General features: G+C 41.0%; 1 protein-coding gene across 3 annotated transcripts in view; it reads right to left on the reverse strand.

Moving 5' to 3' along the window:
• LOC129696263 (sodium/potassium-transporting ATPase subunit beta-1-interacting protein 3) overlaps positions 1-24775 on the reverse strand; it is a 415153-nt gene that overhangs the window by 189019 nt on the left and 201359 nt on the right. For all 3 annotated transcript variants that reach the window (XM_055633990.1, XM_055633991.1, XM_055633992.1), the window contains exon 2: positions 1938-2075. In XM_055633990.1, coding sequence (XP_055489965.1) covers positions 1938-2075 — 138 coding nt within the window. The remainder of the gene's footprint in view (positions 1-1937; positions 2076-24775) is intronic.

Consider the following 24775-nt stretch of genomic DNA (forward strand, 5'->3'; position numbering starts at 1 on the left):
TGTATCTGAAAATAGATGTGACATTCTAGTTTCTTGATCGTGGGATTTAATTTTAAGAAGTTGAAACATTCAAGGACTAGAGGTCATAGCCTCAGAATTAAAGGACGTTCTTTTAGGAAGGAGATAACGAGAGATTTCTTTAGTCAAAGGGTGGTGAATCTGTGGAATTCTTTGCCATAGAAGGCTGTGGAGGCTGTGAGTGGATATTGTAAAGGCAGAGATAGATAGATTCTTGATTAGTACTGGTGTCAGCGTTTATGGAGAGAAGGCAGGAGAATGGGGTTAGGAGGGAGGGATAGATCGGCCATGATTGAATGGCAGAGTAGACTTGATGGGCTGAAAGGCCTAATTCTACGTGAATGATGAAAGAGATGGATTTCAAGAAGGGCTTTAATGGCAGAGTGGTAGTAAAGTGGAGAGGTTTTGAAAGGGAATTTTTGAGCTTTGTAGTTGAATCCAGGGAACAGATAAAACCAGGAAGCCAAAGATGCACGAAACACAGGTAGTTAAAAGCATTATCGGGCTGGAGAATCTTCAGAGGTAGGGAATGACTGGAAAGACTTGGTTTAGTTTAGAGATACAGTGCAGAAACAGGTCTGGCCGCACTGACCAGCGATCCCCGCACACTAACATTATCCTGCACACACTAGGGACAATTTACTTTTATACCAAGCTAATTAACCTACGAGCATGTATGTCTTTGGAGTGTGGGAGGAAACTGAAAATCTCAGAGAAAACCGACGTGGTCACGAGGAGAAGGTATAAACTCCATACACACAGTACCTATAGTTGGGATCGAACGCGGGACTCTGGCGCTGAAGTACTGTATGGCAGCGACTCTACCGTTGCATCACCATGCCGCCAAATTTGAGAATTTCACAACGGAATCATTGCTTAACTCAGAGCTTAAGCCACATTACATGCACATAGGCGGTGGGTGATTTAGACTACAGGTGACCATAGGCCTACCCTCTCCCATCAGGTAAGAGGTACAGAAGTGTGAAAACGCACACCTTCAGATTCAGGGATAGTTTCTTCCCAGCAGTTAACAGGCAACTAAATCATTCTACCAACAACTAGAGAGCAGGCCTGAGCTAATATCTACCTCATTGGAGACCCTCAGACTACCTTTAGTCAGACTTCAATGGACTTTATCTTGTGCTAAACATTATTCTCTTTATCATGTATCTGTGCACCGTGGATGGCTCAATTGTAATCATGTATAGTATTTCAGCTGACTGGTTAGCATGTTACAAAAGCTCTTCACGATACCTTGAGTTTACAGAGGGTGGAGTGATGAAGGCAGGCCAGGACTGCATTGGGATGGTCAAACTAAAGATTTGATAAGGTTTCAGGAGCAGATAAGTTGAAGCAGTAGGTTATGTAACAAAGTAATGTTATGTGGGTGGAAATCTTAACAAAGGCATGAATTTATGGTCTATAACTCGTTTTGGGATCAAGTATGACAACCAAGTGAAAAATATCTGGTTTAATTTCAGGCAGGGAGCAAGGCTGGTGTTTGTGGCTTGGGAACATAGATTCACACTGAGGGCTGTGGATTAAGTGTTCATCACTAGTCTTTGTGTATCAAGCATAAAACATCATAGAATTGGATCATTAACCCCAAATTTATTGCTGGCATCTTGTATAACTTTTCTAATGCAGGCATAAAATATAATTTCTTTCTTTTCAATCAATTAATGGAAACAAAAGAACACATGTTTACAGTGCAATGGTGCAAGCCCAAACTAATTGTGTTTGGCATTGACAAGTTAATTCCGTTTTTCATTTTATCACCCTTTTCTTATTAAAGGCCAGATAATCCTTGCCCATCACTAGCTTCCCTCCTACACATGACTCTTGTTCGCAATAATATAATTTGCCAGAAGATGATTGGGCATTTTATCTACTTTAATGCAAAAAATGTCACAACTTACCACCACAATATAGCGAGGTCTGTATTGAATTGTTCCAAACAGTCCCAGAATGATAACAATTATATGAAGGAAGTTGGCTAGTATGGGTGCCCACTGGTAACCCAGAAAATCAAAGATCTGTCTCTCCAATGCTGCCAGCTAGAAGAAAAGACAAAAAAAAAAACTTTTTAGAAGTTGATTAATACACATACACAACTCAATTTATGATTGGCTTATACAAATGCAATTGACTCAAGCTTAAAATACCAGATATTTTAGGTCAAATTAAAAGCTCAAAAGTCATACAGAGTACAGAGGAGATTTACTAGAATGTTGCCTGGGTTTCAACAACTAAGTTACAGAGATAGGTTGAATAAATTAGGTCTTTATTCTCTGGAGCGCAGAAGGTTAAGGGGGGACTTGATGGAGGTCTTTAAAATGATGAGAGGAATAGACAGAGTTGATGTGGACAAGCTTTTCCCTTTGAGAATAGGGAAGATTCAAACAAGAGGACATGACTTCAGAATTAAGGGACAGAAGTTTAAGGGTAACATGAGGGGGAACTTCTTTACTCAGAGAGTGGTAGCAGTGTGGAATGAGCTTCCAATGGAAGTGGTGGAGGCAGGTTCATTGGTATCATTTAAAAATAAATTGGGTAGGCATATGGATGAGAAGGGAATGGAGGGTTATGGTATGAGTGCAGGCAGGTGGGACTAAGGGAAAAAAGTAGGGCCGAGATGGCCTGTTTCCGTGCTGTAATTGTTATATGGTTATATGGTTATACAATATAATTTTCTATGAAAATTCCCTTTAGGATCGTGAATTAATCAGAATCATTCTTGCATCTGGCTTTCAGGGTAATCCAGGTTTCAAGCATCTAGGACAATTTTCAGAAACTGATAGGGGCAATGGAGTGGTGCAGCGGGTTGAGCTGCTGCCACACAGCACTGTAGACCCAGGTTCGATCCCGATCTCGGATGGCTGTCTGTGAAATTTTCACATTCTCCCTGTGACCGTGCTCCAGTTTTATCACATAACCCCAAGACGTGCTGGTTCATCAATTAATTGGTCTCTGTAAATTGTCCCAGGTGTGTAGGGAGTGGATACAAAAGTGGGAAAACATAGAACTAGTGTTCACAGGTGATCGATGGTCGGCACTGACTCGGTGCACTGAAGGGCTTGTTTCAATGTTGTATCTTTCAATCAATCATTATCGTGGAAGCAGACCCAGCTCACCAAAACTGCAACTTCTGAGAAACAATCAATTCATGGCAGACCTTTTTACTGCCAAATGAGCAGGTTTAAACACATTGATTTTTTTTTAAAGTTATTGCTTTTTGTGAGAAAATAATGTTAGAAATGCTGTTGATTACTTTGGTTTATACACATTGTACACAAGGCACAAGCAGATGATGAAACCTCGGTGGGGGAAGGATAAAGACTATTCAATTTCTTCAGGGAACGGGGGTTCCCCTCTCCCCAAGATGAGGTGTTCCATACCAAGACATCTGAGATGTCCTCATTCTTTAGGGTATGGGGGTTCCCTTCTCCCATCATAGATGAGGCTCTCACTTATGTCTCCTCGGTACCCCGCAGCTCCACCCTTGCTCCCCCTCCCCCTAGCCGCAACAGAGACAGAGTACCCCTAGTCCTTACCTTCCACCCCATCAGCCATCGAATACAACACATAATCCTCCAAGATTTCTGCCACGGGATCACACCTCTAGACATTTTCCCATCTCCACCCCTTTCCACAATCCCTGGTTAACTCATCCTTTCCCACCCAAACCATCCCCTCCCCAAGTACCGCATAAGATGCAACACCTGTCGCTATACTTCCTCCCTCGACTCTGTCCAGGGACCCTGACAATCCTTTCAAGTTAGGCAGAAGTTCACTTGCACCTCCTCCAACCTCATCTACTGTATCTGTTGTTCAAGATGTGGACTCTTATACGTCGGCGAGACCAAACGTAGAATGGGTGATTGTTTCGCAGAACACCTTCACTCAGCCCGCCTGAACCTACCTGACCTCCCAGTTGTCAGATACTTTAATTCTCCTTCCCATTCCTACATAGAACCTTCTGTCCTCGGTCTCCTCCATTGTCAGAGTGAGGCTAAATGCAAATTGGAGAAACAGCATCTCATATTTCACTTGAGCAACTTTCAGCCCAGTGGTATGAATATTGATTTTTCTCACTTCAGGCATTCCCTCTCTCTCTCTATCCCTCCCTCACCCGTCATTTTCATCCTACAAACAGCGAACAATGGCCTGTTTTCTTTATCATCATTACTTTTTTGCATATCTTTTATTCATTGGTCTTTATCTCTCCACATCATTGTCTATATCTCTCGTTTCCCTTATCCCTAACTAGTCTCAAGAAGGGTCTCGACCCGAAACGTCACCCTCATACCTTCTCTCCAGAGAAGCTCCCTGTCCCAGAGTTACTCCAACCTTTTGTGTCTATCTTTGTTTAAACCAGCATCTCCAGTTCCTTCCTACACTGTACATTTACCCGATTTACCCGGTTACAGGTTCTTTAGTAACTTGTCAGTTTCTTTGTTGAACTAAATTAAGGCGCATGTTGCAATCAAAAGAGCTTGAACAATTGGTTGGGAAGAAAGCCAAATTGTAAGAAAGAGTTCAGAGTCTTTCCTTTGAACATCACAGAGGACACTATCAAGGTGTCCTATTTTAGGCCAACATAAACATTACAATTCGTCATTACATGTTAACTTATGCTACAAAGTGTGTATTTGTGGACCTGATAGTAATGCTTTCTCATAGTTCTCCGAACCAGATTTTATCAGAGTTAAGTTATTTCTAGGTGGGCTACTGAGCTTAAAGGAGCAAAGAGGTATTGGTCTCTGTCCTAGACAGAGTTCTTAATTTCAGTGAAAAGGACAATGGAAAAGATAATGCTTCGCTACTGATTATATCCAGCAATCAATAGTTTTTATATTCATTCACAGGGCACCAGGACCAAATGCAAGGCCAGTTTTTATCATCCATTTTAATTAAACTCCATAATCAAGCAGATAGTGGCGCACTTGTCTGTAATACAACTGAATGTCTTACCAGAAGGCTTGGTTAGGAGTAAACTACATTGTGCAGGAAGGAACTACAGATGCTGGGTTACACCGAAGATAAACAAAATGCTGGAAAAACTCAGCAGGACAACCAACACCTCTGTAAACTACATTGTAATTTACACTGTAATTATACCGTACAACACTGTAATAATTACACAGTAAACATCAATGTAAACTACAATGTTGTAGGTTTGGAGTAACATGTAGAATGGACAGCAGACCCTCCCAAGGCCACGCTGTTTCGGGTTGGGCCCCTTTTTCAAATATCATCTGCCGATTTTATTTGCAGGAAGATTGTTCCCGATGTTGCAGGAAGATTGTTCCCGATGTTAGGGAAGTCCAGGACAAGGGGTCACAGCTTAAGGATAAGGGGGAAATCCTTTAAAACCGAGATGAGAAGAACTTTTTTCACACAGAAAGTGGTGAATCTCTGGAACTCTCTGCCACAGAGGGTAGTTGAGGCCAGTTCATTGGCTATATTTAAGAGGGAGTTAGATGTGGCCCTTGTGGCTAAGGGGATCAGGGGGTATGGAGAGAAGGCAGGTACGGGATACTGAGTTGGATAATCAGCCATAATCATATTGAATGGCGGTGCAGGCTCGAAGGGCCGAATGGCCTACTCCTGCACCTAATTTCTATGTTTCTATGTTTCTATGATTTCTCTCCACAGATGTTGTCTGACCTACTGAGCTTTTTTGCTGAGGAAAACACATCCTGTTTGCTCTGAAGACTCAGACAACCTGCACCAAGCAACTCGAAACAAGCTATGCAGAATCCTCCAAAATGGCAGAATAAGCTAACCAATGTTAGTATCCTCTTCCAGGCTAACATCCCCAACATTGAGGTTCTGATAATGGAGATGAAGAACCTCAATACCAATCATCATCAATATTGAGATTCTTAACCAGCTCCTAACACCAGTCACCTGAAACCTATACGTCCTTTGAATGCTGAGGAAGTTCTGCATGTCCCCTACAACTCTCACCAACACCTACAGATACGCCGTAGAAAGCATTTTATTGGGATGCATCACATCATGGTTTGGAAACAGCTCCATCCAACTCCGCAAGAAATTGCAGAGAATTGTCATGCAGCCCAGTCCATCACACAAACCAACCTCCCTTCCATTGAATCCATTTACATTTCTCACTGCATTGGCAAGGCCACAAACATAATCAAGGATGAGTTTCACTCTCTCTTCTCCCCTCTCCCATTAGGCAAGAGGTATCGAATCTGCCCAGAGATTTCACTTCCACTGTTGTGACTGCAGCCTACGTTCCTCCGTAATAATGCTAAGCTTGCAATGAACTGCATACTGCCATTAGCAAACAAGAGACTCATAACCCCGAGGCTGCCTTGATTGTTGCGGGTGACTTCAATCACTCCAACTTGAAGACTGTACTCCCCCAATTCCACCAACATGTCTCCTTCGCCATTGTATATACATATATATATTTTACTGTTCCATTATTCTGTGTTCACACTTCTGGGTGAGATGCTAACTGCATTTTGTTGTCTCTGTACTTGTATACACACAATGACAATAAAGTTTGAATCTGAATCTGAATCTGACTCTGAAGTGTGAAAACGCACATCTCCAGGTTCAGGGGCACTTTCTTCCCAGCTGTTATCAAGCAACTGAACCAATGTATCATCAACTAGAGAGTGATTCTGAGCTGGTAATCTACTGCAAGTTCAAGTGTTCAAGTTCAAGTGAGTTTATTGTCATGTGTCCCTGTATAGGACAATGAAATTCTTGCTTTGCTTTAGCACACAGAACATAGTAGGCATTTACTACAACACAGATAAGTGTGTCCATATACCATAATATAAATATATACACACATGAATAAACTGATCAAGTGCAAATAACAGAAAATGGGTTCATAATAATCAGAGTTTTGTCCGAGCCAGGTTTAATAGCCTGATGGCTGTGGGGAAGTAGCTATTCCTGAACCTGGTTGTTGCAGTCTTCAGGCTCCTGTACCTTCTACCTGAAGGTAGCAGGGAGATGAGTGTGTGGCCAGGGTGGTGTGGGTCTTTGATGATACTGCCAGCCTTTTTGAGGAAGCGACTGCGATAAATCCCCTCGATGGAAGAAAGGTCAGAGCTGATGATGGACTGGGCAGTGTTTACTACTTTTTGTAGTCTTTTACTCTCCAGGGCGCTCAAATTGCCGAACCAAGCCACGATGCAACTGGTCAGCATGCTCTCGACTGTGCACCTGTAGAAGTTAGAGAGAGTCTTCCTTGACAAACCGACTCTCCGTAATCTTCTCAGGAAGTAGAGGCGCTGATGAGCTTTCTTGATAATTGCATTAGTGTTCTCGGACCAGGAAAGATCTTCAGAGATGTGCACACCCAGGAATTGGAAGCTCTTGATCCTTTCAACCATCGACCCGTTGATATAAATGGGGCTGTGGGTCCCCCTCCTACTCCTTCCAAAGTCCACAATCAGTTCCTTGGTTTTGCTGGTGTTGAGGGCCAGGTTATTGCGCTGACACCATATGCACAGTTGCTCGATCTCTCTTCTATACTCTGACTCATCCCCATCAGTGATACGTCCCACAACAGTGGTGTCGTCAGCGAACTTGATGATGGAGTTCGCACTGTGACTGGCTACGCAGTCATAAGTATGCATTGAAGGCTCTCGCACTAAATTTAATCAGACTTTACTGGAGTTTATCTTGCACTAAATGTTATTATCTTTACCATGTATCTGTACACTGTGGATGGCTCAATTGTGATCATGTATTGTCTTTCTGCCGACTAGTTAGTACGCAACAAAAGCTGCACCTCAGTACCCCGGTATACGTAACAATAAACTAAACTAAATAAGCTAAATGAGCACTCAAATGGAAACTCAAACATTGCAAATGATTTCCAGCTGAACTCAGAAAACACTCAAGGACATTGTCAAAGTCCCCTTGAAAAAAATAACATGCACATTAGTGTGTGGTAATTCATGACCTCTGATCACTCAAATTGCAGAAGGGAAGAAGCGTCAATGATGACACCAAACGCTTTGAGCTCATGTGCAAACAGTAGAAGGAGTGGGCAACACCTGAAAATACATTTACCTGCCCACATCACCTACCCCTTGTCCCACACGTGGCAGGCACTGGGGTCTCGCACCGTCTAACCAGTCTCCTCAGAACCAAAGAAGTAGAGTGGAAATAAGTCATCCTCAGCCCCGAGGGACTGCCTACAAAGAGAAATGAGCAAGCATGAAAAATATCTTACTTTTCCCCTGGAGACTGAGAAACTATAAATAAATTGAGATCCATGCAGGAAAAATTGAATTTTTTAAATAAATTGAAATGAAATAAAAATATAATGCTGTTAAATTGCTGATGGTTATATGCATATCTTCCGAGCAGCAGTCAAATTTAGTGCAGTGATGATGAAGCTAAGATTTTATTATGCCCAGGGTTAACTCTAATGGAATTCCCCTGTATTCCTCTGCTCTCACTTGCAAATAGAGCTAGGTGCTTTGAAAAATATGTCATTACAGGGAGAGTGATTTACAGCATATGACCATGTTTTATATTCAGTACTGAATGCTACATCAATTCCAGATTTTTATAGCCACTGTTACAAACATAAACACTAAAAATAAATAGCTTCAACGACCCAGGAGCCAAACCACAATTCCAACCACACTGGCTGGCAATCATCAACAGGCCAACATTAAATTGGATTAATTTTCAAAATGGGAGCAAAGACAAATTCCTGTCACAAGACTGTCAATTGCTTATTTTCTTTGATACATATCTTGACAAGACAAGAAAACAAACCAGGCTCCAACTGAAAGCAAGCTTTCAAAGGCTGATTCAATGGTTGCCATTTAATCATTTTAATAGTGCACTACTGCGGGCTTCAAATCCTGAAATAGTCTGCTCTGAGAGTCTTGATCAGATTCAGGCTTGCTGGCAGCTCAGGAGAGTTAATGCTGCTAAAGACTGATTACAAAACAGACATGTTCAGCGTCTCATTTTTTTCTTCTTGTATTAATTTCAACTTAATAGCTTGAGCACTGTGTACAACAGGAAAAATGTGACTGCATGGGAGAAGGTGCAGATAATATTTGCTAGGATATTGCCAGGACTGTAAAATTTAAGCTCTGAGGAATGATCGGCCAAGATTAGGCAGTTTTCTATGAAAATTGGAGGCAAATGAAAGATTTAATCAAGGTCAAATATGATGAACCTACATGGTGCAGAGGAAGAGACCAAATGACCTGCAACCACAATTTTCTTTGATTTTATTGGGATTGGAAGCCTGAAAATAGAATTTCGAAGGTTAAACCTGACACATTCCTTTGAATATAAAATATAATCTTGTGCTCTCTTATGTAAGTCTCCTTTCAAAGCTGAAGTGTCCTTGCTAATGTAAAATCTCCTTAAAACCCATCCCATCAATTTTAGTTATGGCTATTCTAGCTCTTTTTATATATAATTTTAAATTTCAATTTTGAGATATGGGCATTTGTGGCAGGGCCAGCATTCATTACATATCTCTAAATCCCTAACAATTTTCCAAAACAGACTTTTCTAGGATGTTATGTCGAGCTGGAATGCATTATTGAAAAGATTAGACCATGTAATCATTGAACTGGCCATTGAAAGCCATCTTTCAGCTGGATCCTAATTTGTCTTCAACTGCTGACAAGATTTGTCTCCAGATTTTAAAGCCAGTGTCAATAAAAGTATTACAATATATTTCGAAGGCACAGAGAGGCGAACTTGTAAGTGTTGATACCCCCACGCTGTTCCTATTGCACGCCCTTCCTGGTGGCAGAGATTTCTCCTAGTGGGGAAGTATTATTACAAGAACCAAGAAGAGGAGCTGCAGTGAATTTTATAGAGGGTGCATTCTGCTATTCGTGGAAGCAATGAATTGTTAGGGTGATGGATGGGGTGTAATAAAGTGAGCTGGTTTGTCCTGGATTGTTTTGAATTTCCTGAAGGTTGTTCAAGTTACACATTCAGGCCCATGGACAGTATTCCATCACACTCCTCACTTGTGCCTTATGCCCCTGTCCCACTTAGGAAACCTGAATGGAAACTTCTGGAGACATTGCGCCCCACCCAAGGTTTCCGTGCGGTTCCCGGAGGTTGCAGGTAGTGGAAGCAGGTAGGGAGACTGACAAAAACCTCAGAGAACCACATGAAAACCTTGGGTGGGGCGCTAAGTCCCCAGAGGTTTCCGTTCAGGTTTCCTAAGTGGGACAGGGGCATAATTGATAATGATAACTCTTTGGGAAGTCAGGGGGTGAATCACTCATTGCAAGATATCTAATCAGCATTTTGTAGCCACAGTATTTATGTTGCTGGTCCAATGGATTTTTAACTAAATGGTAATTCCCAGGATATTGATGATCAAGGATTTGGTGATGATGATAATAATAATAATGATAACTTCATTGTCATTGTAAATACATACAACAACATTTCTGGTGCACTGCTCGAGCAGAGCTCCAACGTATCAGATGAATAAATAACGACAATGAAAACAGCAAAGACGGCTAGATAAACATCATTGTCAATTCAGAATGTGCAATATTTCACAGTATAGTGTTATAGCAGTACAAAATATTGGCTATGGGGGTTGTGTATTCAGTGCAGAATTCAGAGTGGTGATGGCCTTGAGGTAGCCTTTGAATATCAAGAGTACATGGATAGAATTTATCTTGTTGGTCAGTGCCTGGTATTATGGTGGCATGGATATAACTTGCCACACCAATCCATGCCTGGTGATGTTGGCCAGGTCTCATTACATCCAGAAGAGACTACTATATTTCCTGGGGAGATGCAAATGAAATTGAAAACTGTGCAATCTTCAGTGATCACTTTCACTTCTGTCCACGTGATGAAAGGAAGGTCATTGATGTAGCAGAAGGTGGTTGGGCCGAGGACTTGCCTTGAGGAAGACCTGCTGTGACACCCTGAAACTGCGGTGAGTGATTAATGACCTGGAGCACCGGAGCACACATGCAAACAGGCCCTTCAACCCAACATGTCCATGCTGACCAAGATGCCTCATCTAAACTATCCCATTTTTCCACATTTTCCCCACATTCCTCTCCACCTTTCCGATGTCTATTGATGATACCCGCCTCAACTACTTTCTTTGGTTGCCTGTTATTCTTGCACCAGATTTTTTAATAAAATTCCCAGATTCCCAGTAATGTGGTGGTAAATTGCTGTAACTTCATGCCCTATACCTGGATTCCATATCCATCCTTGTCACACAGCGACGTACAGGCTGGCGAATTGCTAGCAAGTTTGGTGTGTGTGTGTGTGGTTATCCGGGAATCTTGAGCCTTCTGGCACTCTCCTGCAAAATCTTACCCATCTAATAAATTATTCATTGCACCAATATCATAGAAGATCTTTATTCCTTGATAACAGCTTGTGACAGTAACACAAAATGATATTATTCACCTTGCCAACGTTGGCTGCCTGCCACTCATATCTATGTGTGACAGCTGGGTTCTATTTTGTCACTTCTCAGTTGATCAAAGGATTAAAAGCTGCATTTGTATGGCACCTTTATTTATAGCCCAAAGGCCTTTCCAGGCAACAAACTACAGCTGAGGTGCAATTACTGTTGCTGATTCACACATCGCAATGATCCGTAAACAAATATAAGAATGACTAAATATCGGTTTTGGTAATGTTGAGTGGATATTATTTTCTTTGAAATATTGCTTTCATTAATCCAATAGAATAACCAGCCTCTTGTGTAATAGCAAATTTCCGACTCTTCCTTGCCCAACTTCCATTGCCATTACTACACAGGTAAGGAAGAGTGATCTTATGCAGACCAATTAGAACAGATTTTCCAGTCGTTGTTTCCAGTTTAATTGGTTCTTTATTGAAGTAGTTGTACGAACAAAGAAATGAACACACCAGGCTATCCTTATTCTGCATACAAGTTGTAGCTAATAGTTCTTCCCGGTCTGGTGAAAACTGTATACTCTCCACCCCTACGCCTTGTTTGCCCATATATATACACGCCCCTCTGTGCATCTGCCCCAAAGTGTCCAAAATAATACTGTAAGGTATATCTAGGCAAAATAATATAATATGCCAACAGTAGCTAGACTAAACATAAATGGCTCCTACATCTTGTTTTAATACCTCATCCAAAAGACACCACATGCAATAGTGCAGCACACCTTAATAACAACACAGAAATTCTATGTTGACTTTCTGTTGAAGTCATCAGAAAAAGACTCCAACACACAGCGTTTTGACTTACTGGCAAGAATACTACCTCCAGAGCCAAAGGTGAAACCAAGGTGGAGTCGCAGAAGAGATCCCATCACCTTATGTAATAGGCCTGTCCCACTTAGGCGATTTTTCAGTGGACTGCCGGAGACTGTCAAGTTGCCTGAAAAACTGGGAACTGGAATGGCGACTGTCAGAGTGGAACACACACACAAACACATCGCAAAGGCAGGGGCAAGGGAAAGCGGGGGGAACACTGTCTGAAATTCACACAGTGCAAAGCCAAGATGATACAGATACACACCGCGATGAACAGGAAGGTTGGCGCAGTAATTAAGCCGGCTAGCACAGTGTACGGTAAGTCCTTTAAAAGAGGGGGTGAGAAGGGGGATAGGGGGGAGAAGGGGGGAGCAGGAGTGGAGACAACATTTAAGAAGCCTGACAACTTTTAATAAGCCAGAGATACACAGCTGTGAAGTTTGGTGGATATTTAACATTACCGGTCGGTTATCCTTGGTTCGGAAAACTCCAGTTTATGTTTTTTTCCCCCAATGAGCCAATGAAAATGCCCGGTCAGCAAAGGCGATTAACTAAAACCACCTACGATTACCTCGACTACCTACAACTACATGGCGACCCCACTACAACTGCACCTATGACTGCAGGATTATCGATTATCTCCATGGCAACCAATTTTTGGTCGCAGAAAAATTTTCAACATGTTGAAAAATTTGCGCAACCATACTGAGGCCGCGACTAGTCCCAGCATGTGGGAACTCCTCGCGACCATGAAGGAGACTAACCAGCGACCACCAGCGAACATGTGGCGAGCACAGAGTCTCCTGCACTCGTCTAAAACGTCGCCTAAGTGGGACAGGCCCATAAGGGAGGCTAATAGAAAGTCAATGGTATCCAATTTACAACATTGTAAACAATGCCCCATTCTAGCACAGCATGAATAGGTTCATGAATTAATTTTCTAACAAATGGTCAAATGGGCATCTCCAGCTATATAACGATTGTGAAGAGGCAAAGAAACAGAATAGAGGGATATGGACTATGTGCAGGCAGGTAAGAGTTGCCTTGGCATCATGGTCGGTGTAGATATTGTGGGCTGAAGGACTAGTCCTCTGCTATACGGTTCCATGTTCACTGTTGTATTTTATGAGGAGTTAGTAATTGGAAACATTCTTAACAAGGACTGAATATTTTCAAGCAGCTGACAGATGCTGGCACTAATTGCAGCTGGACATTTGCATTATACTGAGACAACTTGTCACTGAAAACAGTTTTTGACAAAATACATTTTGCCTCATGGCAAGTATACACCAGCTGGATGAAATTCAAGGATTCTATTTGTCATCTCACACAGTATTATACTGCAAGGGATACCTTCAAACATGGACCATTTTTATTTTCTGAGTCAAATCTATTTTGCTGGAGGATGGCAGATGAAAATCATGTTTATTTGATGCAAAGTTAAGCACTCAGTAAATGACAAGCCTTATCTATCCCATATTAAAAACCGAGAACACAAGATTATTGCTGCAATAATACAGAAGTAGCTCAAATTAGTTATCATCAGCTTCATCTTTTTGAAGAGTGATTTATATAAATTATATACCATTCTTATTCAAAGAACATTAGACAACAAGAATAAGGTTTCAAAACTATGAATTTTAAATCAAAGCTGTTTAAAATACAACTGAAGCACACTAAGATATGCCTTTATGGATTGTTTGGCATTGCTAATCATTTTAAGTGCTTCTTTTTTTGTCATAGATCGTTTTACCAATTTATCTGAAGTGGCATTACCTGGAATAGGTAAATAACTAAAGGTTTGAAATAATTAACTCCTCATTATGTTAGCAAAAATAATAGCCCAGAATATGCAGAACAAAACAACTACTGGACAGTCATTAGACAGGAATATGTGTCGGAAGGAACTGCGGATGCTGGTTTACACCGAAGATAGACACAAAATGTTCCACGGGATAAACAAATGGTAAAGGGAATTCAAATCCAATGGCACATGTTGTTCTACAAAGCACAAGATTACATAACAATTAAGAAGCATTCCAACACCAAACAACAAGTGAATTTTTGTGTATCATTAGGTTTCTTGCAAATGTTCTGGGGATCAAAAATACTGGAGAGCGCGGTAAATTATAATGATAGCAATGCATTTGCATTGTGTGCATTTGAATTATAGGCAATGGTCCAATGTGTCTACACGTTGCAGAAATTGTGCTTTAGTTCCATTGAAATATTATTGTCCCGGAATAAAGGTTCTGCTTTGCACATTATAATCAATAAAACAAGCCTCGTTGTTCTTTCAACTCTTCAAAATGATCATATTAAAAAGCCTCACTCCATTACACTAGAAATTTCAATGCTAGTTTATGTAAATTTCAGGGCATTGTATATTCACACACACTTATTAACAGTTCTGCAGGAGTCAAGCAGTGCAAAATAGGAGGACTCGGATGGAATCAGATCATACGGAATAGGAAAGGTCAGTCAAATGGAAAAAAAGAAAGACAAACTTGTATAGTGTTTTAACACACTTAAATTGGACAAAATCACTTTGCAACCATTGGAGAAATTTTAATGTGCTGAATCTGCTCACAGTTGGAGAAAAAGTAGCAATAAATTGTGATTCCACAAACAAGGTACACCTGAGAACACAGATTCTTATCTGCACTGGCCAGATTCTTGAAGTGCAGATGGCCCATCTGTAAGATTTGCCAGAACAGAGGCAGCAAAGGTAATGGCAAGGCCAGGTGCACAGCTTGAATGCAAGTCCCCAGGCTCCAGATGCCTGCTGTTCACAAGAACAGCCTTAGATAAATGGATGAGGATACAGTGATGGTGAGGAGTGAGGCCATGGACAGATCAAAAATACCCGAGAAAATATTCATATTGACATCTTGGTGTTTGACGTGAATTATTTGGATCACGTTTGCTCTAGCAAACCCACCATATTTTAAAGTTTTAGCATAAGCTAATTTATGGATTCATGACAACCATTAAAAATAATTTAAATTGCAGTCAAATAGCTCGATGTACAACTGAACAGCTGTTCACGTCATGCCTGGATGCGAGTGATATAATAAATATTCTGATCAATTGATTTGAAAAAATATTTTAGCAGTCCATTAAAACTGAATGCTTTTCTTGATATTTGCAGTGATCCTATTTTAACGACAAGTATCACAATTTGGCAATGGAAGAGGTTCCACAATAATAATTGTCCAATGTAACAGTTCATAATAGTCTAAGATTTAAAGCTTTTAAAATGAACTTCTGGGAATTTAATGCATCTTATTGTCTTAAAAAGATTTTATGTGCAAGGTATTGTACCATTAGTTTTTTGCACAGCTGTGGTGGCACTTAATTAGCCTGCTTGTAAATAAACCGGACTATTAATCTGACTTTTTCACAGCTTGAAATGACCAGAGAAATAAAGTGGGTACGCTGCAAAATCAATGTTGTACAGAGATAAACAAAAATATCACTGGTGCAACACATTATCTCACTTGCGTAATGCTGTCCCTTGAGTTAAATATGACAAGTTTTAGTTTATTTGAAATATAGGTATATTTGTAAAAACAGCCTTATACTATTTATTACAGACTATTGAAAAGAAAGGAGGAGAGTATATTTTATTGCCTTCAAACCTATTCCTACCAATGTCCTTTTTCTGGTGAAAGTTAACCCTGTAGCTTTCTCCACAGATGCCAACTGACCTACTGAGTATTTTCAGCTCTTTCAGGTTGTATTTCATATATCCAGAACCTGCAGTATTAGATGTTTCAACCATTTAGTTAGATTTAACACAGTTATTGAGAAGCACTACTTTTAAAACAGGAGTAAAAGTTCTAAATAAGGAAAGATCATTTGTTACAAAACTGAGCAATGACTGAGGGAAGGTGGATTAAAAATTGCTCCTAGCAGATAAATCATCGTCAAGACAAGACAAGTCAAGAGAGTTTAATGTCATGTGTCCCAGATAGGACAATGAAATTCTTGCATTGCTGCAGCACAACAGGATATTGTAATCATAAATACAGATCAGATCAGTGTGTCCATATACCATAGAATATATATATATTCCATCTACCTGATGGCAGCGGAGAGATGAGTGTGTGGCCAGGATGGTGTGGGTCCTTGATAATGCTGCCAGCCATTTTGAGGCAGTGACTGCGATAGATCCCCTCGATGGTAGGGAGATCAGAGCCGATGATGGACTGGGCAGTGTTTACAACTTTTTGCAGCCTTTTCTGTTCCTGGATGCTCAGGTTGCCATACCAAGCAACAATGCAACCAGTCAGCATGCTCTCTACTGTGCACCTGTAGAAGTTCGAAAGAGTCCTCCTAGACATACCGACTCTCCATAATCTTCTCAGGAAGTAGAGGTGCTGATGTGCTTTCTTTGTGATTGCATCAGTGTTCTGGGAAATATGCACACCCAGGAATTTGAAGTTCTTGACCCTTTCCACCATCGACCCGTTGATATAAACGGGACTGTGGGTCCCCATCCTACCCCTTCCAAAGTCCACAATCAGTTCCTTGGTTTTGCTGGTGGTAAGAGCCAGGTTATTGTGCTGGCACCATTTGGTCAATCGGTCATTCTCACTTCTATACTCTGACTCGTCCCCATCAATGATATGTCCCACAACAGTGGTGTCGTCAGCGAATTTGATGATGGAGTTCGCACTATGTCCGGCTACGCAGTCATGAGTATAGAGCGAGTACAGCAGGGGGCTGAGCACACAGCCTAGAGGTGCTCCCATGCTGATTTTTATTGAGGATGATACATTTTCACCAATATGGACAGACCGTGGTCTGTGAATGAGGAAGTCGAGGATCCAATTGCAGAGGGATGTGCAGAGACCCAGATCTGAGAGCTTGGTAACCAGTTTGGAGGGGATGATGGTATTAAATGCCGAGCTGTAGTCAATGAATAACAGCCTGAGATAATGTGTTTTTGTTGTCCAAGTGGTCCAGAGCGGAGTGGACAGCCAGCGAGATCCCATCTACCGTTGATCTGTTGTGGCAGTAAGCAAACTACAGTGGGTCCAGGTTTTTGTCGAGGTATGAGTTGATTTGCACCATGATCAGCCTCTCAAAGCACTTCATCAACACAGACGTTAGTGCCACGGGTCGATAGTCATTGAGGCACGTCACCTTGCTCTTCTTGGGCACCGGTATTATTGATGCCCTTTTAAAGCAGGTGGGAACCTCAGACCTCAGAAGGGAGAGATTGAACAATGAAGGGCAGTCAAAGCCATAGTGGGAGCTTAGGGAAGATATGTTTCTACAAAGGAAAAGTGTGAGCTTCCAAATCTAAAACCTGGTGGATGCAAGTGAAAAGGATAAAGAAAGTTTGGGGGTGAAAGTAAAGCAAAAATTAGGAAGGCAAGGATATGAGAAAACATGACAAGACAAATCTAGAAAAATGCACCGATGAAGAATAAAACTAAATAAATATAAATTCTGAAGCTTCAGGTAAGATGAAAAATAATTGGAGATTTAGAATATATGCATAGAACGATCACCCAGTGTCATAATCATAGATTCATACAGCATGGAAACAGGACCTTTGGCAAAAATTGCCCACGACAACCAACGTGCCCCATCTACACTAGTCCCACTTGCTCGCACTTGGCCCATAACCCTCTAAACCTGTCCTATCCATGTACTTGTCCAAATGTCTCTTAAACATTATGATAGTCCCTGCCTCAACTACCTCCTCTAGCAACTTGTTCCATGTACTCACCCCCTTTGTGTAAAATAATTACCCCTTAGGTTCCTTATAAATCATTCCCCCCTTACCTTAAACCTATGTCCTCTGGTTGCTGTAGTAATTAATTCTATATACAGAAAAAGCGAATAGTAATATTGCAGAAAATAACAGTAGATTCAAACCATTGGCTCACCATATTAGCAATGATGAAGACAACCATCGACCTAACCTGAGACTCTCAGACACAGCTGAGCGCCATACAATTCAGATGATGCAGAAGTTACGTTAGAAGCAATATTTGCTAATGGTAAGTCACCAAGCACAAGTCACTTGCACTCTGGATAAGGAGCAATGTTAAGTCTGTGCTCTGGTATTTTTCTCTTTGCACTATTGTACTTGTGTGTGATTTGATTGTACTTGTGTGTTGTATGATTTGACTGGATAGCATGCAAACAAAGCTTTTCACTGTTTCTTGGTACATGTGACAATAATAAACCAATACCTAAACCAACCTTGATGTCAATGCTTACAAGTGTTTATTCAGAGACAAAAGATGTAGACATGGACTTTAGTGGATAAGACAGATGGATATGTAACATGAAACAACTTATACACTTACAGGTCTATTTGAAAACATAAGTTAAGTTAAGTTAAGTTAATTTTCATGGAGTTTTCCAACATCTAAGGATGTATAGTGGCACAGATGGTAGAACTGCAGCCTCAGCACTAGGCACCTGGAGTTGATCGTCATCTAGAGTGCTATCTGTGTGGAGGTTGCACATTCTCCCTCCGACAGGTGCTCCAATTTCCTCCTACATCACAGAGACTTGCGGGTTTGTAGGTTCATTGGCGGCTGTAACTTGCAGCCAATGTAATGCATGGATGTGAAGGTGGGATAACCTAGAACTAGTGTGAATGGGTGATCGATGGTCAGCATGGACTCGGTGGGCCGAATGGCCTATTTCCAGGATGTATCTTCAATAAATCCATCAGTCAGTCAATCAATCTAACGTGCACATAACACTGAGTACTGTACACCTGGAGCCCGTCTTATTCAGCACAGAAATGTGACATTGCCTTTACTGGATCCTTTGTGTGATGGTTCATGTTTCAACAATCATTGTAGCCTAAGCAGAAGATTAGACCCTGCAGTGAAACCTCTGACTGCCACGCTCATGCGTCTGGATGCCGCTAGTCAAATGCACTAAATTCACAGAGACTGAATGCAAAACTGTAAGTTCCGCGCTAATTTACAACCATGAGGTAGCTTTTCCTCTGCATAAATTGTTAGATTATTTATAGACTTAAACTCACAATTCTTTTCTCATCATATTCTGGCCCAATAATTGATTTAATTTGGACTTCATGTTTGTTTCTGGTTCCAATCAAAATACTCAAACTGCTATTCGTTTGGTTATTCCATTATTGCACTGTTCATGCTGGTGCATTTGACAAAAGCTAACCCAAAGCTACTTCAATAACGTGTCATCACTGAAAGACAATTTCTTCATCAAGCAGAGCAAAACGCAAGAGTCCATTATTAACCTTGACACCACAGCTGCTGGTTTGTCATGGCTAATTTCCTCTCCTCATACAACCCCAATTAAGCATTGAGCTAATTAATTAACATGCCTTAAAAGGATAAACATTGATTATAATACTTTGCATTCAAAACTTTCATGAAAACATTGGATGCAACGATCTGACGAAGGACATATTGCAATAATCGAGCAAACAGAGGCATTCAGAACACTGGGGTGAGGGTGGGGTGAGGGTGGGGACGGGCGAGGGGTAGGTTTTGTCATTATTCAATAGTACAACAGAAGCTGTTAAAAGCTATTATGCATTTTATATCATCACAAAAAATCAAAATCAATCGCTGTGAAAATTAATGGGATGAATGCCAGTGGATTGTTCTGCTCTATAGTACATTTGTTTTTTGTTAATGAAAACTGGTGTAAAACATTACTCTTACATGCTGCCCGAAAATGTCCTTAAAGACTTTCAAAGGAGCAATAAAGTAATGTTATATTTCATTATTAAAAAAAGTTCCAAAATATTTCCAACTTTCTTCCTGAATGGATATACAGTGAATGAAGGGATATGGATCATGTGGAGGCAGATGAGATTAGTTTATCTTGACATCATCTTCAGCACAGACAATATGGGCCAAAGAGCCCGTTCTCTTTTCCTTGCCCTCAATGCTAGATTGTGGGTTTAAGGGCTCCAAGCATATTTTGATTATTTTAGATATTTGGCCATTTTTCATTTTTGGAAAAACGTCACTTTGGGAGATTACATATTGTCTCGTTGGGTGATGAGACATTGAAAGTCTGTAGTACAGGTCACCATGAGGTGCATCACTGTAAAATCAGGTCCTTTTCGGGCTATAAACATAGATTTTGATGCTAACAATTGATGATAACCCAATCAGCTTGTATGTCAGCAATATGGCAACCCAGCAATATACAGATGAGGTGGAAGATTGCAACCTTCACATGGTCCGCCCTGTTTCGACTAATGCAATCAACTCGACGTGCACAAACGGAAGATCAAATAGAACAAGTTGTCCAACAACTTTAGGCTGTGCAGGCCACACGAAAGAAGAAGAAGCAATATACAGATAAAAACAAAGGCCAACCGAAGGCATTGTGTAATCAAACTACGGGTTTTAACTCAGTCATTCAGATTTCCTCACAAGATGACAATGCTGTGAACCCAGTTTGCATAAGACATACAATGCTTGTAGCCAATAAATCCATTCTGCAGTTTCCCAAATACATGTTCATATCTAAGGGCATTGGTAACATGACAGCTGCATGGTGCCAGAATAACAAGCATACTCTCAATGTTTACAAGATCAAGGAGCTGATTGTGGACTTCAAATGTTCCGTGATCCATGAACCAGTCATCGTCGATGGGGTGGAGAAAGTCAATAGTTTTTGGGCATGCTGCGAAAGTCAGTTCTCGGCACATTAATGCTGTCACCATGAAAGCTCATCAATGCGTCTACTTCCTTAGAAGATTGGGCAGATTTAGTATGTCGCTGAATACTCAGTCAAACATCCACAGTAGCATGGTAGATAGAGACCATTCTGACCGGTTGCATCATTGCCTGGTTTCAGAGGGTAGTTGAGGCCAGTTCATTGGCTATATTTAAGAGGGAGTTAGATGTGGCCCTTGTGGCCAAGGGGATCAGAGGGTATGGAGAGAAGGCAGGTACGGGATACTGAGTTGGATGATCAGCCATTATCATATTAAATGGTGGTGCAGGCTCGAAGGGCCGAATGGCCTACTCCTGCACCTAATTTCTATGTTTCTATAACTCGAATACCCAGGAATAGAGGGTGCAGAAAGTGGTAGAAATTGCCCAGTCTATCACAGTTACTGACCTTCCTACCATCAAAGGGATCTACAGGAAGTATGCCTCAAAAAGGCAGCTAATAACATCAAAGACCCCACCACCCTAGCCACACGCTCATCTTGCTGCTATGGAAAGAAAATACAGGGGCATGAAAACTTTGAGCTCCAAGTTCAGCAACAACTTCTTCCCAGCAACCATTCAGCTCTTAAACACTGTTCAACACCAACCACCACCTGATATGACAAGTTAGGGCTTTATTCTTTGGAGCGCAGAAGGTTAAGGGGGGACTTGATAGAGGTTTTTAAAATGATGAGAGGGATAGACAGAGTTGACGTGGATAAGCTTTTCCCACTGAGAGTAGGGAAGATTCAAACAAGGGGACATGACTTGAGAATTAAGGGACAGAAGTTTAGGGGTAACATGAGGGGGAACTTCTTTACTCAGAGAGTGGTGGCTGTGTGGAATGAGCTTCCAGTGAAGGTGGTGGAGGCAGGTTCGTTTTTATCATTTAAAAATAAATTGGATAGTTATATGGATGGGAAGGGAATGGAGGGTTATGGTCTGAGCGCAGGTATATGGGACTAGGGGAGATTATGTGTTCGGCACGGACTAGAAGGGTCGAGATGGCCTGTTTCCGTGCTGTAATTATTATATGGTTATATTGTTATAGGGTTATATACTAAGGACTTTGGTTGCACCATGGACTTCCATTTGCAGTACTATAGCCTGATTACCAGAATGATTGCTAATTAATTTATTGTATTATTGATTATTTTATATTTATCTGTGGTATTATTGCATTGATGGGCCAGTAAAGCTGCAGCAAGTAAGTATTTCATTGTTCTGTTGCCAGTACATTTGTCTATCAAACATGCTGGACTCGCGGCCTATGGTAGATCTACCAGTACGAATTGATGATTAGGCATGGAGTGTATGAACTTTGAGTGCTCTCTCTCTTAGCCGAGCTGAGGAATTTCAATTGTAGCTGATCTGTTTACGATACGACATGATACGATAGAACTTTATTTATCCCAGGAGGGAAATTGATCTGCCAACAGTCATAAAAAACACAAAAAAACATGAAACATGAAATTAGTGATGATTTCAAAGGCTTGGGGGATGTGCAAAGATTGAGGAGTGGGTGAGGAGGGGAGTCAGTCTCAGTCTCAGTCTAAAAATTCAAATATCACCTTGCGGGGCCCTGACATTAATACTACCTTAAAACGCAACATTAATTCCATAGATCTGAAATAATAAAATATGCAAACACGTTTTGAATGTGATTCTTGAATGTTTTAAGCTTGAAGGTATATTTTTGAACTTCAATTACCAATTCTGATGTTAACTTTTTACATTTATGCCAAGCTATCAATCCTGGAAATGGGGAATTTTGTTTATAACATGTGTGGGTAGAACCGATAGTGCCATGCTAAGTATCAGCTAGTAAGAATTTTACATTATATCGGTTATAAGAATTAGTTATTGTAATAGATATTGGTATAAAAGACATATGCATAAACATCATTAATTATTAGGCAATTTTTTTTCACGTTGGTGCATTCTCAAAATACGATTTGCATAGACCGTATATTTATGATAAACTGTCCTCATTTTACAATAATTTGCACTGAAGTAGTCAAGTCAAATTCATTGTCACATGCCCAAGTATGATGAGGTACCAGTACAATAAAGATTTTGCTTGCAGCAGCACAGGCACATTCACTCAGCCAAACACAAAGCAAAAATTTTGCAAGATAGTGTAAAGAAAAAGTCTATGTAATTTCAAGATATTAGTGCAAAACACAATTATAAAACAAGTCCATGGTAGTGCAAGAGGTGGACCTCATTGTTCAATTGGTGTGGTAGTATTAGCGTTGTGCAGATTAGTTCCTGATACTTGGATAAAAGTAGCTGTTCCTGAATCTGGTGTTGTGGGACTTTGAGTGTCTGTATTTCCTGCCCGATGGTAGCAGCAAGAAGAGGCCATAGTCTTGGATGGATGGGATCCTCGATAAATGCCATCATTTTGAGGCAGCATTTCACGTAGATGCTTTCAATGGTGGAGAGGGCTGAGTCCCGCATTTTTAGTAAGAATTAACATTTTTTGGGTGTCTTGAATATTTAGGAGAGATCAGAAGACTTTCAACAAGGTCCCACATAAGAGATAAGTATGCAAACTTAAAGCACACAGTATTGGGGGTTCAGTATTGATGTGGATAGAGAACTGGCTGGCAGACAGGAAGCAAAGTAGGAGCAAACGGGTCCTTTTCACAATGGCAGGCAGTGACTAGTGGGGTACCGCAAGGCTCAGCTATTTACAATATATATTAATGATCTGGATGAGGGAATTGAATGCAACATCTCCAAGTTTGCGGATGACACGAAGCTGGGGGGCAGTGTTAGCTGTGAAGAGGATGCTAGGAGGCTGCAAGGTGACTTGGATAGGTTGGGTGAGTGGGCAGATGCAGTATAATGTGGATAAATGTGAGGTTATCCACTTTGGTGGCAAAAACAGGAAAGTAGACTATTATCTGAATGGTGGCCGATTAGGAAAAGGGGAGATGCAACGAGTGTCATGGTACACGAGTCATTGAAGGTAGGCATGCAGGTGCAGCAGGCAGTGAAGAAAGCGAATGGTATGTTAGCATTCATAGCAAAAGGATTTGAGTATAAGAGCAGGGAGGTTCTACTGCAGTTGTACAGGGTTTTGGTGAGACCACACCTGAAGTATTGCGTACAGTTTTGGTCTCCTAATCTGAGGAAAGACATTCTTGCCATAGAGGGAGTGCAGAGAAGGTTCACCAGACTGATTCCTGGGATGGCAGGACTTTCATATGAAGAAAGACTGGATAGACTCGGCTTGTACACGCTAGAATTTAGGAGATTGAGGGGGGATCTTATAGAAACTTACAAAATTCTTAAGGGGTTGGATAGGCTAGATGCAGGAAGATTATTCCCCATGTTGGGGAAGTCCAGAACTGGGGTCACAGTTTAAGGATAAGAGGGAAGTCTTTTAGGACCGAGATGAGAAAATCATTTTTTACAGAGAGTGGTGAATCTGTGGAATTCTCTGCCACAGAAGGTGGTTGAGGCCAGTTCATTGGCTATATTTAAGAGGGAGTTAGATGTGGCCCTTGTGGCTAAAGGGATCAGGGGGTATGGAGAGAAGGAAGGTACGGGATACTGAGTTGGATGATCAGCCATGATCATATTAAATGGCGGAGCAGGCTCGAAGGGCAGAATGGCCTACTCCTGCACCTGTTTTCTATGTCTATGTTTCTAACAAGAAAGATGACACACTGTCATGACATTATTTTTACGATATCGTCTTTCCAAAAATGAAGAATTAATTTTGAAGATGTCGTATCAAGGGAAATAATAAAGCTTATTCCAAGAAAAGCAGCTGATGCATTGTATAATAA

The sequence above is a fragment of the Leucoraja erinacea genome, chromosome 4 (assembly GCF_028641065.1).
Source record: "Leucoraja erinacea ecotype New England chromosome 4, Leri_hhj_1, whole genome shotgun sequence".
NCBI lineage: Eukaryota > Metazoa > Chordata > Chondrichthyes > Rajiformes > Rajidae > Leucoraja > Leucoraja erinaceus.